We start from the raw sequence: 16,106 nt of genomic DNA, 5'->3' as shown, positions 1-16,106 counted from the left end.
CACAACTGACACTGCACGTGAAAAGGCTGAATGCCTAAACTCTGTGTTTGCTTCTAAATCTTGTGTCCCAAACCCATCGCTTTCTGTACCCACCTTACCCAGTCGCACCCTGCTGTTTCTGGACTCTGTGTCCTTTTCTCCTGAGAAGGTGGAGAGCTTGCTGTCAAACCTCAACTCAGATTCTACAACCAGTCCAGACGGCATCAGCCCACGTGTCCTAAAAACCTGCTCCTCTGCTCTTTCTCACCCTCTCTCTGTTCCATTCACCCTCTCATTTGCTCAAGGTCATCTGCCATCTGCTTGGAAATCAACAAACATTACTGTTCTGCATAACAAAGGTGCAAAAACAGATCCCTGCAACTACAGAGCAATCAGCCTTCTCCCAATCATCAGCAAGGTTATGGAATCAATCATCGCTTCAGACATTGAATCATTCCTCTTCTCCAATGGCTTGATTTCCGATCATCAATTTGGATTCAGACCAGGTCACTCTACCCTGGATATTCTGCTTCTGCTCTCCTTACAATGGATGGAGGTACTCAATGCCAGACTTGAAATCACAGCCATATCCCTAGACATATCACGTGCTTTCGATACGGTCTAGCACCCTGACCTGCTCACCAAATTCTCTTCCTATGGTATCCAAGGCCATCTCCACTCATGGCTTGCAGACTTCCTCTCCTGTCACAGCCAAAGTGTGGCCCTTAATGGAGTTTTTTCATCCCCTCTTCCTGTCCAGCCTGGAGTTCCTCAAGGCAGTGTTCTTGGCCCTTCTCTTTCTGGTTTTCACCAATGATCTCTTTGACTATGGAAAATCCTCTTTATCTCTTTACTGATGATTCCACCCTCTGCCGTACATTGTGTCATCCCTCAGATCGGCAAGTAGCAGCTTCTTCGCTCTCTGCAGATCTGGGTAAAATCACAAATTGGGCCAACACCTGGAACATGTCTTTCAACCCTGACTAATCTCACACTCTCACGATATCTCTTCAAAAGGACCATCTGGAACGGACTGCCCGAGAACATTGAATGGATCAGGATGTAACAGGCCAAAAGCAGAGAGAGAGGGTAAGGGGAGACACTAAGAGCTGAGTTGAAGGATAAAATGATGGGAGACTTGGCCAAACAATGGGTGTCGGGAGGAATGAGTGGCAGGAATGGATGTATGGGATGGACAGGATTAATACAAAAGGAAATGCTCAGGAAAGAAAAACTGGAAATTTGGAAGGAGGAGGGCTTTGGGGAGGGAGAGGGGCGGAGCTTGAGTTACGCCTTAGCCCTGCCGTCGTGTTTGAAGGTGAATTATTTGTCGGGAATCAAACCAATGACATTTAAGTATTTATATGCTGGATGCAGAAATGGAAACATACAAAGGGTCCACAGTCGCCACGGGACTACACTGAGTGTAAGTAGTCGTCACATGATCTGACACGACCTCAAACAAGGAAATGAGGCCATTTGTCCTTTAAACATCAATCTTCTTGAATTACTAAACCCAAAATAACACGATCTTGATTGGGTGACCCAACTTGTTGCACACCGTTCCTTCCCAATTCCATATCCAGGCGATGCATGACGTCATCGCCGGGCGCCAAAGGAAGGGAGTACTCAGTTTTCACTCCGTTTGTTTGTTTTCTTGTTTGTTTGTCCGGGCAATATCTCAGCCATCCTTTAAGCTAGGAAGCTGAAATTTTGGGACAAAAGTGAAGATGTGCTTTGGCAAAAACTGTATTTTTTATTTTTTGATTAATTACTTGATTATTATCGATTTATTAATTCCTTATTCATTTTCTGTCTCATCTGGGCAATATCTCAGGCACCTTTTGAGCTAGGCAGCTGATATTTGAACATGACAGTGAACAAGTGATTTGGCTATAAAGGGTATTTTTTATTTATTGATTTATTATTCATTTTTTGATGAATTACTTAATATTAAAAAAGTTAGATTCGGATGAAAAAGTGGTGGTTTTGGTATACTATCAGCCAATTGAATAAGAAATTAATTATTTTACAATTCTTATTTATTTTGGTTAAGCAATTAATCGATTAATCAATCAATTATTGTACACCACGCCTTCCCAATTCCGTCTCCATGTGCTACATGGTGAGTATCATTTGTACACATTCACCTCAGAAGGACATCTGTCCACATAAACTAAGGCCTCAGTTATTTTATAACTTGGTTTACAGATCCGCCAACGGTATATTTGCCGAAAATGAAAAATAAATATAAAACACATTTTTAGCCTTTTATATTTACAAATTTTCCGCCGAAGGTGCAAAAGTTTCAAAACCCGAAATGTAAACGTCGGCATTTATTTTCAAAATACAATTTCGCACACGCGCACCAAAATGCCGAGTCCCCTTTAACCAAACTGCGCAGTCGTCTTCGGTCATGGCGTCTGAGCAGTGGCCAGCATGGTTCAGATCGACTGTGGTTTCTGGGGCGAAAGTGATTGTTAAGAAGTATGTCAGCGGTATAAATTTGAGTGACTGTATTGGTGATTTAATCACACAATATGTTGACGACGAATAATTAATCTGGCCGAACGATTGCATCAATTCAGTGCAGCAGCAGGGATGGTTCGCAGGCTACTCTCGATTGTGCCGATTTTGTTTCCGTCGAAAGTTGTACACCACTGTTCGTATTGAAAGATTTCGGTGCCAAGTACGTCAAAGTTTCCCTGCGAGATGCTGACATTCAGCCTTCAACGGACCAGAAATCAGCCTTTGATGTGCTCATGGGGATTGGGAGATGGGACGATCAGATGCCCGCTGAAAAGTAAGAGCTGGTTATGGCTCTGATTGACCGTTTTGAGCGTGTTGACTCCTAGTAGACACGTTTTTAAAACAATATCCAGCACTATGCACTGGTGTGCACGCACACATCTACTACTTGGACAGTAATTTTCTCAGCATTGTTTCCATTTGTTTGATGATCCCACAGGTTTCTATAAGAAAAGCATGCCAAACTATATTGTAAAAACAAGTTTTAATCCTTCTTTATTGTTTTTCACATCAGATGATACAGTGAACATGGGCATCCTGCATTTGAATGGTCTTCCATCTTCATAGTCTTCTGAGATCCTCCTTGTCCGGGATTTATATTTATTTTCCCCCCACCTACCTTTGTCTTTTCCATGGAACATCCGAAAACAAATCATAAAAATATATAATTTCCAAAAATTGAAATTATATTTATATTTCGACCTACCGACCCTACATTTTATCTGAAGAACTGCGTAAGCCAAGTTATAAAATAACTAAGGCCTAAGTAGCATTTGTACACATTCGCCTCAGAAGCACACTGCTTCCTCCAAATTCTGTCTCCATGTGCTTCACAATGGCACTGTCGGGTGCCGAAGGCGCCCCGGCAATGTCACACGCTGGAGGATTTATTTATTTATTTGGCATGGGAGCGGTGCCCTTTAAATGCACTTGTACTTGTTAATATTATCGTTACATTTTAATCTGTTTGGAAATTTTGTGAGTGTTCGTGAAGTTTCTGTGGCTTCAGACAGTGAACTACCTCGCATTAATGAGCAATTTCTAATGATATCTGGTTATAGAACCATCGACCAACTCTGAGAAGTTTGTGGAGGTAGCACCTTTCATGAATGTTCTTTGAATGAGTATGCATACGAATATTAAAGCAGAGTGAAAGGGGGAGTGGAGAAGAAGAGACAACCATGTGTTGCTTTGATATGTACAGTGCCAGTGTCAGTGTCAGTGTGTTCGAATATGGCTTGTGGTTTATCTTTGAAACAAACGAAAGTTTAGACTATGCCCACCTGCCGGTTGGACATCATTTGGTTAAACCTTAGGTGTGACAATCTCTAAAATTTGAGTTGTCCAAGATACAAGATCGAGATATCATAACTCATTTCAAACTGGAACTCTGACATTTAGATAAGATGTGCCATGAAAGGGTGCATTTTAGCATACCAGTTTGGTTGTACATTATGGGGACGCCCAAACATTTCTATCTTGCGTGTGCCAGGTGACAGCCGCTCAATGATGCCATAAATCTCATCCGGTTTGTGGCTGGTAGATCGCACCTAAACCCCAAAACAAACCCCAACAGATTGTTCAAAATCTACCAAAAACTGAGGGGTTTTCAGTTATTCCAAAAATGAAGTTCTACATGAGGGGCTTTCAAAAGGTTTTAAAAATGATATACTCCTGACAATCCAAGACACATCAACGCTATATTTTAATTTTTAAAACATATATATATATATATATATATATATATATATATATATATATATATATATATATATATATACACAGTACTGTATAAGCTGTGTTATCCGGCACAGATGGGACTTTTCCCCTTATGGTTAATGAAATATACCGGTTATCTTAATGTTACATGGAATGGGACAAAACAGCAACATATTAAACTTTGCCTGTGAAAAATAGACCAACTAATAACATTATTACAGCACAGTATAAAGGTAATTACCAATGAATTATGCAAAACAACATACCTGCATGATAAAACATAAACTAGTCTTTTGAAGTTTATGGCCAATCTAAATTCTAGTGTCAACTTCACTTTCTCAGACTCATCGAGCTCATCTTGTCAAGCTCTGGAGGCTGTCTTGGTCCATTTCCTTATGTCAAACTGCTGCAATGTTTCTTGCCTCTTCCTCATGAAATGTTCTTGTATGAGGTTCAGCTGCATCACTTCCTGGTGCTATAAGTTTTCTGCCTTTCAGCAAACTTCACAAGCATGTCAAGATCTTTATCAGTGGTGTGGTTCCAATACTAATCAGCTTGCTATCTATTGCTTTTCAGGCCAGCCGTTCCTTAAAAACTGTTTGGATGGAGTGCTTGCTTGAGTGCTTACGCCACTTGGCGAGCACTCTACAAGCTGATTGGAAATGGAACACACCCCTGCATTAGCCCAAGTGATATATTCAGTGTAAAAGTCTTCTTCTGAGTCGTTGTCTTGTTGTTCAACTTCCTTCTGTGGATTAACAACACTGTCGATGATTTTGGAGTCAGTCATAACATAGTCCGCTTCACACCACTCTTCAATTAGGCTTTGGTCAGACTTTGAAGGAGAGCATCGTCACTTGCTTGTATCACCATACTGGAAATTTATTGTATCGTAATCTGCAGACTTTAATTCTCCCGAGATATCAAGCTGCCATATCCCATGTCGCAGCTTGAAACAAGCCAGCCAGAAATCATAAAAAGCAAATTGATAAGTCAATCCCACCTGATCATAAAAATACTTTGCCATCTCAATTAACATCGGTCCTGAGATTGGCGTTCCCTCCGAACGCTTCGAGAAACCATTCTTACAGACCTTTTCTAGCTGCTCCACCTTTGACACGTGGATAGTACGGTGCTTGTCGGAAGCTTTGTGTCTCAGAATTGGTGTAAAATTGCAGTAACTTGTCCTTCTGGGCCTCAATTACAGACAATTGACAATCCGACATTGTACTCGCACATCAACGCATTTCTATTGTCGTCATTCTCCAGTCTCCTACATATGTCAATCTTATGATTGATTGTGAGATAAATCCTCTTCCTCTTCCCACCAGTACTGCTTGACAGGGTAATAGGAGCCGTGATGCTTTGGAAGGTGAACTACTTCTTATTCCCCTGAGTTTTCACTTGCATGTTCTACCCAAGATTTTGGATCAAGTGATTGGTCGTTGGGTGGAGAGAGGAGGATACGTCATGGCGACAATTAAGACATGGATTTGTTCCCGTTATTTTTGGTACGTTTAACCTTGATTCAGGAAACGTCACCAAAAGGTTTTCAATAGCAAGGAAGTGAATTCCTGACATTTTGGAGAAGCCGAGAGATTATTGTGGCACCTTGATTTACACATTTACACATTGTGGCACATGCCTGGTGTTGGCTTAATGGTTAGAGTGGTGGGCTTTGGATCCTAGAGTCCTGAGTTGAAATCCCGGTCAGCTGTTGAATTAACACCAGGTGGGGTTAACTCGGCCTGTCAACCTTCCGAGGTCGGCAAAATGAGTGCCAGCATGCTGGTAAACTGGGTCGGAGTGGCGACCCGTCCAGCATTGTGCCCAATAGCCAAGGAGACTGCTTAAGCAGCATCAACACTCTGCACCGAGTATGGTCCCAATCTCCTTCCCCTCCTCCTTGATTTATGACGTGTGGTGTGGATTCACGACGAATGGACACAGCTCTTGAACCATGAGGCTGCGACAGAAGGTCACCAAGAGAAAAGCCTCGTTTTCACAGTTGAGGCCGGGTCGACTATCGTGTTTGGTTTTTTTCTCTTTTAACGGGGTAATAATCAGAGCGTCAGCTGTGTGGTCATGTGGAAGTAACTTTACTTACCCGTAATTGAGATCCCTCACGTGCCGGCTAACACAGCTTCAAGTGTGTGTGTGTGTGTGTGTGTGTGTGTGTGTGTGTGTGTGTGTGTGTGTGTGTGTGTGTGTGTGTGTGTGTGCGCCCATTCGTATGATGGAGCAGTGAAGCATAGATTGTGTCCCATAAGAGCCAAAGCTGCACAATCTAGAGCAACAATGGCGGTCTGACACAGAATCACATATTCTCTGCAATGTCCTTTAAATCCTCGGTCTTTAAAACAGACTCGGATATGCTCTGCCGAAGCCATCTGGTCTGGAAGCGATGCGGACGCTTGTGCGCAAGACATTTTTCAATGCTGTGTTGCTTTTATTGGGACAGAAGGGCTCTGAATTGGAATATACATGGGGGTGGGGTGGGGGTGGGTAGATATTACCTGAGAGGAGATAGAAATCTATAGAGGAGTGTGGTCCATGTTCGAGTAATTAGCACATAACACCTCAATGTGAATAAATGGGGAAAACATAGCGAAAGAATTCTGTTTAAATGTGCACCATACAGAGGGTGGTGCATTGTAATAAATCATTAAGGTTGAAGAAAAATAATTGTACGTATAACCTCTTGTATGTCCCACAGGATGAGGCATTAAGATGACGCCCTGGATGAAGAGAGAGAGAAAGAGGGGCGGAGCTTTTTGGCGGCTCATGGGGGGCGGAGCCATGGATCGCCTCCGTAGGGACAGAGTTTTTTTTTTTTTTTTGTATACCTTGGTCGAGGCTCGTATGAGAGCAAACACACAACTCACAGCAAGGAGGCATGAGACGAGAGGGGCAGGAGTGGAAGGGACAAAACAGTGGGGAACAGACACATTAGGTGAACTGTGGAAGGGAGAGGGATGGGGATGGGACGGGGAACATGGCGAAGAGAAGATGGACATTTCAGGGACTTTCAGGAAGGAAAGCAGGAGAAATGAAGGAAGTGGGCTTGGGTGGATTATCGGGGGTAGAAAAAATCGAGGATTTGGATGGGGGAAGATAAGAGGTGGTGGTGAACAGCTATTTTGAAAGCCTGGAGGGAAGAATGGGAAAGAATAGAGTGAGGAAGTTTATTCCAAAGGCGGGAAAAAAGAGGAATGAAAGAGTGAAGATGAGCAGTGATTCGTGATTTTGGTAGTTTTACCAGAAGGGGGTTGTTGGCGGACCTTGAGCGCCCTGTGGAAATGTGGTGGGGACAAATCGCAGAGAGAGCAGGGGGGGCAAGGCTGGAGAGGAGTCGGTAGAAGACAGAAAGACCACCGACCAACCTGCGGTGATTGAGTGAGAGGCCCAAAGACTCAGCTTCATTGCGGGAGATGCCGATGATCTTAAATGCCCTGGTTTCGACAGCGTTAAGCCGAGAAAGGTGGGAGGCAGGTGCACCAGCCCAGAGGGGAGAGCAGTACTCCATCAGGCTACGGACAAAAGCTTTGTAAGTGGTCAGGAGCTCAAGAGGGCTGAGGAAGGACTTAGCACGACGGAGGATTCCCAGTCGGCGACTGGCTTTTGAGGCGAGGTTGGAAATGTGACTTTCCCAGGAAAGATCATGGCAGATAGTGAGACCTAGAAGCTTGAAAGAAAAGACTTCTTCCAGAGGATTGTTGAGAAAGTGGATAGGGGGGTTTTGTAAACGGTCCTTTCGAAGAGACATAGTGAGAGTGTGAGATTTGTCTGGATTGAAAGACATGTTCCACGTGTTGGACCAGTTTGTGATTTTATCCAGATCTGCAGTGAGCGAAGAAGCTGCTGTTTGCCGGTCTGAGGGATGACAGATGGTACGGCAGAGGGTGGAGTCGTCGGCAAAGAGAAATAGAGGATTTTCCAGAGAGTCCGAGAGATCATTGATGAAAACCAGAAAAAGAACAGGGCCCAGAACGCTACCTTGAGGAACTCCAGCCTGCACAGGAAGAGGGGATGAAAGAACTCCATTTAGGGCCACATGTTGACTGCGACAGGAGAGGAAGTCTGCGAGCCATGAGTGGAGATGGCCTTGAATACCATGGGAAGAGAGTTTGGTGAGTAGGGCAGGGTGCCAGACTGTGTCAAAAGCACGTGATATGTCCAGGGATACGGCTCGGATTTCCTGTCTGGCATTGAGGACCTCCATCCATTGATGGGAGAGCAGAAGCAGCATATCCAGGGTAGAGTGACCTGGTCTGAAACCAAATTGATGATTGGAAATCAAGCCATTGGAGAAGAGGAAGGATTTCATATCTGAAGCGATGATGGATTCCATCACCTTGCTGATGATTGGGAGAAGGCTGATTGGTCTGTAGTTATAGGGATCTGTTTTTGCACCTTTTTTATGCAGGGCAGTGATGTTAGCAGATTTCCAAGCAGATGGCAGATGACCTTGGGCAAATGAGAGGGTGAATAGAACAGAGAGAGGGTGAGCAAGAGCAGAAGAGCAGGCTTTGAGGACACGTGGGCTGATGCCGTCTGGACCGGTTGCAGAATCTGACTCGAGGTTTGAAAGCAAGCTCTTCACCTTGTCAGGAGAAAAGGATACAGAGTCCAGGGACAGTTGGGTGCGACTGGGTAAAGTGGGTAGAGATAGTGATGGGTTTAGGACACAAGATTTAGCTGCAAACACCGAGTTTAGACATTCAGCTTTATCACGTGTGGAATCAGCAGTGCGGCCATTTGAGGTAAGGGAGGGGATGGAGGGGGAACATACACCAGAAACAGATTTGATTAAACGCCACCAGGATTTTGAGGAGGGAGAGAGGTTTGAGAGTTCAGACTTGAGATGAGAAAGATGTTGTTTTCTGGCTCTCCTGAGGGTAGATACACACTTGTTCCGAGCTTTGTGGAAAGAACTGAGATTGCCCTCAGTTGGGTTTGCTTTCCATGAGGCAAAGGCAAGTTGTTTCAGGACAACTGCCTCGCCACAAGCTTCAGCAAACTAAGGGCGGGAGGAAGGGTAAGACAACTGAACACGAGAGGGGATAAATCTGTGCATGAGGGAGAGCAAGTTTCTTTGAAAGAATTCCCAGGATGAGTTGATGTTTGAGAAAGTAGTGATAGGAGACCAGTCTGTAAGTTTGATGGCTGCTCAGAGACCCTGCCAGTCGGCTTGAGTGAAATGCCAGACTCGACGGCGGTGAGGTGGTTCTCTGATAACAGCCAGAGAGATGTCCACTTTGACAAGTTTTCGTTGCCATGAGCGGGCAGAGTGTTGGGACCTCTCGGGAGAGCTCGTGAGAGTTAGCGGAGTTGAGATAGTCTCTGAGGAGAAAGAGATAGTGTGCAGTGGAAATGGTTGCTCTCTCTGTGGTGACTGCCTTCTTGTGTACCTGCCTTTGTCCTGTTCCTGCTCCTGAGCCTTAGTCGTCCTGCCCGTGTGCTTTTGTCGCCTGCCTCATCACCTATTCGTCTCTCCAGCCTGTGGACCTGCTCCCTCCTCGTCCACCAGCAGAGCTCAGGCCTCATCTGGGTTTTCTCGTTTCATATATATATATATATATATATATATATATATATATATATATATATATATATATATATATATATATATATATATATATATATATATATATATATATATATATCACACATGTATATACCTGGTGTTGGCTCAATGGTTAGGGTGGTGGCTTGGAATCCTCTGATCCTGAGTTCAAACCCCACTCCACTGTTGAATTCATACCAGGTGGGGTTGACTCTGCCTGTCATCCTTCCGAGGTTGGCAAAATGAGTGCCAGCATGCTGGTATACTGTGTCGGAGTGGCGACCCGTCCAGGATTGTGTCCAATAGCCAAGGAGACTGCTTAGGCAGCACCAACGCTCTGCATGGAGTATGGTCCCAATGGATGGATGGACACATGTATACACACACACACACACACACACACACACACACACACACACACACACACACACACACACACACACACACACACACACACACACACACACACACACACACACACATTGTTACGGCTGTGGAAATTCGCATTACACCATAAAGGGCCCGTAGGTGAGATATCTCTAAGTACATGTGTAGTTAGCCCAAAATCCGTTGTATAGAGGGAATTTATGTGATCCATTCGGACTGCGATCGTTTGAGTTAGGCGTTTTTCTTTTTCTATCTTTAATTTCAAACACACAACATTTCAAAAACCACGCCATCCCCATCACAGCGCCAACCACTCTGCAACCACGCCACCTCCACCATCTACGCTACCACATCTTCGCCACTCGCCATTCAACAGGCTCCGTGTGGTTACGATCTCCGCGGAGGAACAAACAAAAACCAACAAGGATACTCGGTGGGCTTTTCCCGCCTGTTTTTCCCGTCTGACTTCCCCGCGCTTTGGAGTGGAGGAAGAGCGATGCAGGTCAAAGGTCAGAGGTCATGTAAAGGTGGGGCCTCTTTTTGGGGGAAGAATTCTCTGGCTCCGAGCCAAAAACTGACTCCCTCGGCCCCCGGACGGAGCGGGGTGGAGGGAAAGCGTGAGGGAACGCCCTTTTTGGGAACCCTCTCGAAGGAAGGTGGAGCCGAGAATGGGGCGGGGTGAAGGGTTGGAGCCCCGGGCGATAAAAGACGGACACGGGCGGCGCAACGAGCGCTTTTTCTTCCTCTTCGTCTTGGCTGGTGGTTCGGTTGGTTTTTGTGGAGAGTTGGTCTTCAGAAAGAGGTCCTGTGCCCGTGCCTTGGCGAGCGGCCCTGTCACGAAGGCACGGACGGGAGACGCGGTGGCGCCCGTTGCAAGGTGGACCTGTGCGTCCGGACGGGGAGTGCCGGAGAGGGACTCACCAGCCAAAGGAAAGTCGTGACTTCTTTCTTTCTTTTCTTTGGGGTTTTTGTATGGATCTTGTGGCGCCGTGTCTCGTAAAGTAGAACTGTTTAAGTGTTGCCGTGTGTACACGTATTCGGTTGTAGCTCTGCATCATTTCTTTTGTTTTAATTGCTTTATGTGCATTTTGATTGTGTATTGCTGTAAATACGTGCCTTCCGTGCTTATCTGTGTGTGCGTGTGAATAAAATGCTTGCTTGTTGAACTGTGCCCGTTTCGCTTTGTCTTTTCTCTATTGACCATCCATCTTGCATCACGGAAAGGGGTTCGTAGTGGATGCAACATCCCAGTAATTAATCGGAACCGTCAAGGCCGACGATAACACCGCTCCGTTATCACTACAGCACGGAACGGACCGCTTAAGCGGTTCGTGTCCGGAGTCGGCCTGTGGCGTGGTACGATCGCCCGGTCGACCATCTGCGCAGGTACTTAGGTAGATCGAATTTGGCGAGCAACCCTATCCTGCGCGGGTGGGCAATTGGCACGGTCATGGTGGGGTTAAACCCCCACCCGTGACTCGCTCCCGGCGTTGTTCCGAAAGGGTCACAACAGAATTGTCCGTCCGGTGGGCGACGTGCCACGATTCGAGTGACGCGGCCGTCCGCACGCCGGCGGGCGCGAATTCGCAACAATATATTGTTACGAATTCCGCCCGCCCGGCGTGCGATCGGCCACGTAACTCAAATCGCGACGAGTCACCCACCGGAACGGGCAATTCAGTCATGACCCTCTTGGAACTACCGCCAAGGAGCTAGCCACGGGTAGGGGTTTAACCTCACCACAACCCAGTCCGCATTCTACCCGCGCGAAATAGGGTGAATCGCCGAATGTCGATATACTGAAGTACCCGCGCGGGTAGCGTACCGAGGAGTTGTACCACGCCGCAGGTCGACTCCAGACACGAACCGCTTAAGCGGCTCGTTCCGTGCTGCAGGGATAACCGAGCGGAGTTATCGCCAACCTCGACGGTTCAGATTATTTATTGGGTGTCTACACCCACTACCAATCCCTTACGTGATGCCAGATGGAACTTTCAAATGAAGGAAAGGACGCAACGAAACGGGAAAACAGTTCAACAAGCAAGTAGTTTATTACACACGCAGACAAGGCACGTATTCACAGCCATACAGTGAAAGCAAGCACGTATATACAGTCATACAGTAAAAGCAAGCAAAAGAGTTACCACCGAATAAAGCAATGTACAAGCACTTATTCAGGTTTACTTAAAAGACTGGCGCCACACACACATTTACACAAAAAGCAAATAAAAGCCACAGTCACAGGCAAGGGGGCAGACAGGTCCGTGGACCAAATGTAGGTGGGACCTGGGTGAGCGGCCAGGTCCACGAGACTGAAGGGGTCTTACCCGCGCCCTCGTGGCGCGATGGCGGGATAGCCGCAATGTCAGCGTAACGTGCCTGACTCAGTGCCCCTGGCGTGGTCGGTGAGCTCCTTAGGCGTGCGTTGCGCAGGCACGTGTTGGTCGGTCGACACTACGGTTGGGGCGGGGAGCGGACGGGGTTACCGGCACTATCTCAGTGCGGATGGGGGAAATTGTTGATGCACGGGGTGGAGAGAGGGGAATGGCGGACGCTCCGTCCTGCTCGCAGGGCCTTGGGACCGCACGACTCCGGCAAACTCTCGCCCCTGAGCCTTCTTCCGCATCCCTGCTTCACTCCACGACTCGTCCCTCGACCTCAACTCCGAGCTCCGTCGCCTTCGCCGTCCGATCCCCGCAAACACACGACTCAGATTCCACGACCTCCGTCTTCACTTGACCAGCCAGCCCAACCCAGCACACGCGAGTCGCCTTGTGCTCGCGTCTTTATAGACAGGGGGAGGAGCGTGTATGTAAATTGCTACAAGGCCTGTGCTGGCCAGTTCATCTGCCGGCTGTGTTTGCTACAGCGGGGGGCGTGAGCCTCCCTTGATCCGAATTTCCAACTAAAAGGAATCCACATGCATCGCGCTTGGGGGCGGGGTCACACCGCCCGACGCTCGCCCATTGGACGGAGAAAAAGGGGGCGTGAGCCTCCCCTGATCCGATTTCCTCTCCCGTAAAGGCATACATTTGTACTCGCGGCTCGACGCGTTCGGCAACAATCACCGAACGGGCCCTGGACAGCACGAAGCCCGGTGCCGACAGGTAGCTTGGCCGGTGGTTGTGGAAGGAGAAAGGCGAAGGTGGTGGGGGGTTTGCTGCGGTGGTTTGAGTTGTTGGTGGGCGTCGTTTGGGAATGGCGGTGAAGCGATGTTTGCGGGATGGAGTTTTGGAGGTAAAGAGGCGAAGGTGGTGGTGTTTGAGTTGTTGGGGGATTATTGGTCCAAAATAACGATGGAGAAAGAAAAATGGCTAACTCAAAGCATCGCAGCCCGGATGAATCACACATATTCCCTCTAAACAACGGGTGTGGACAAACTACACATGAACTTATCGATATATCCAACCTGAGGACCTTTCTGGTGTATTGCAAATTTCCACAGCCATAACACTACCCCCTCCCCTTTTTACAGACTCGTCCCGAGATCTTCGAATTTTAGTGTGCAATCATGTGTAGTTCTCCCCGAGTATGTTTTACCTTCGGATCCCTGAGTGCGACATTCAGTGTATTCGTGTCCCCAAAATAAATAACCTACGGGCTGAGTAACTAACTAAACAAACCCACTCATACGGACGACTTAAATAAATTGCCAGCGCTAAGACTTACATGCCGGGGGCGCACTCATATACAATAAACAACTTAACACCTTAACCTTATAATTTACACTATTCCATGGCCCAGCATCAATGGACTCTGCAAAGAGAAAAACAAAAGTCAGCAGGGAGCCAGGCTGCTCGCACGCAGTCTCTGGCTCAAGTAATGCAGGTGACAGGGAACGTGGCTGGCTGCTCAAATGCAGTCCAGGACCCTCCCCTTTTAACACGGACGCAGTGAACATAACGGCGCATGAGCTGCACAAACGCAGTCTCCGTGCCAGCTCAAGTGGCACACGCAATGAACGCAATGGCACATGAGCTGCGCAACGCAGTCTCCGTGCCAGCTCAAGTGGCACACGCAATGAACACAACGGATGTACGGATGGATGGATGAATGGATGGATGGATGGACGCAAACACGGTGCACGGGCCGCTACTGCAGGCCCGTGTTGTAGCTGCCAACAGGGCAGTCCTCGCAAACTGTGCGATGATCCTGGCGCACATGGCAATGAACAAGGGGGGGGGATGCAAAACAGAACGGGGGCAAAAGATGACGAGGGCAGTAGGCATGGATGGCAAAGGTGAACTGGCAAGGCATGGCATGACAAGGCTGCTGTAGCAAACACAGCCAGCAGGTGACGTTGGCCGGCACAGGCCTCGTAGCAAACAGCCAGCAGATGATGTGGCCGGCACAGGCCTTGCATTAACAGCCAGCAGACGATCCGGCCGGCACAGGCCTTGCAGCAAACAGCCAGCAGATGAAGTTGGCCGGCACCTTGTCTTGAGATGGAGGTTGGTGGAGGGAGTGTGGTGGTGCTGGCCACTCAGAAGGCGGGCTCGGACCTACCCTACTGTCTCCCTCCCAACCTATCGCCTTTGCCTGTCTCCGTCCATACCCACTCACTTAATTTGTCAAAACCAATTTAGCCCCAACTTATTTTTTTGTTTTTATTTTTACTTCCCTTCTACTATAACTCGTCCCCTAACCCCCTTTATCGTCCTTGTTTGGCTAACCTATCGTCTCCAAGCCTACTCCCAACCCCTACGTTCCCTTCCCGGAGGGAATAAGGGAGAGCTAGCGTCCTGTGTTGAGGCCCAACTCAAGCCTCAGGATGGCCTCCTCGGACTTCAGCGAAAGTGGCGAAGGCGGCGGTGTTTGAGTTGTTGGGGGATTATTGGTCCAAAATAACGATAGAGAAAGAAAAATGGCTAACTCAAAGCGTCGCAGCCAGGATGAATCACACATATTCCCTCTAAACAACGGGTGTGGACAAACTACACATGAACTTATCGATATATCTAACCTGAGGACCTTTCTGGTGTATTGCAAATTTCCACAGCCGTAACAATATATATCACACACATGTATATACATACACACATATATATATATATATATATATATATATATATATATATATATATATATATATATATATATATATATCACACATGTATACACACACACACACACACACACACACACACACACACACACACACACACACACACACACAATAGCGTGCCTTCAGAAAGTATTCACACCCCTTGACTTTTTCAGATTTTGTTGTGTTACAGCCTGAATTTAAATGGATTAAATTGAGGTTTACTTTTGTCACAGATCTTCACAGAATACCCCCACAATGACAAAATGAAAACACGTCTTGAGAAATCTTTACAAATCAATTAAAAAAATGAAAAGCTGAAATATCTAATTTACTTAAGTATTCATCCCCCTGAATCAATACTTTGTGGATGTGCCTTCAGCAGTGATTACAGCTTTGAGTCTTCTTGGGTATGTCTGCATCAGCTTTGTACATCTGGGTTTGGGGATTTTTCTCCCATTCTTCCTTGCAGATTTGCTCAAGCTCTGTCAAGTTGGATGGGGAGCGTCGGTGAACAGCAATCTTGAAGTCTTTCCACAGATTCACATTCAAGTCTGGGCTTTGGCTGGGCCACTCAAGGGCTTTCACAGTCTTGTTCTGAAGCCATTCCAATGTTGCTTTGGCTGTATGCCTGGGGTTATCATCCTGTTGGAACATAAATCTTCACCACAGTCTAAGGTCTTTTGCACTCTGAAGCAGGTTCTCCTCAAAGATTTGCCTGTATTTGGCTCCATACAATATTCCCTCTGTCTTTACAAGTCTCCCAGTTACTGCCGCTGAAAAGTATCTGCATAGCACGATGCTGCCACCACCATGCTTCACGGTAGGGATGGTGTTGGATGGGTGATGAGCTGTGCTCAGTTTGCGTTCGACATAGCGCTT

At 46.8% G+C, this 16,106-nt stretch overlaps 1 protein-coding gene across 7 annotated transcripts in view; it reads right to left on the bottom strand.

Annotated features, from left to right (window-relative positions):
• Window positions 1–16,106, bottom strand: part of METTL3 (methyltransferase 3, N6-adenosine-methyltransferase complex catalytic subunit) — a 74,461-nt gene that overhangs the window by 8,801 nt on the left and 49,554 nt on the right. For 6 of the 7 annotated variants that reach the window (XM_085894772.1, XM_085894771.1, XM_085894774.1 and 3 more), the window contains one exon: window positions 3,946–4,058. The exons of the other annotated variant lie outside the window; for it this stretch is intronic. In XM_085894772.1, the coding sequence (XP_085750898.1) occupies window positions 3,946–4,058 (113 nt within the window). The remainder of the gene's footprint in view (window positions 1–3,945; window positions 4,059–16,106) is intronic. 7 annotated transcript variants of the gene reach the window in all.

Source organism: Eptatretus burgeri, chromosome 9 (assembly GCF_056783735.1).
Source record: "Eptatretus burgeri isolate ZD-2024b chromosome 9, Ebu_testis_v1, whole genome shotgun sequence".
NCBI lineage: Eukaryota > Metazoa > Chordata > Myxini > Myxiniformes > Myxinidae > Eptatretus > Eptatretus burgeri.
The sequence above is the reverse complement of the archived record's forward strand: the minus strand, read 5'-3'. Positions and strand labels throughout refer to the sequence as shown.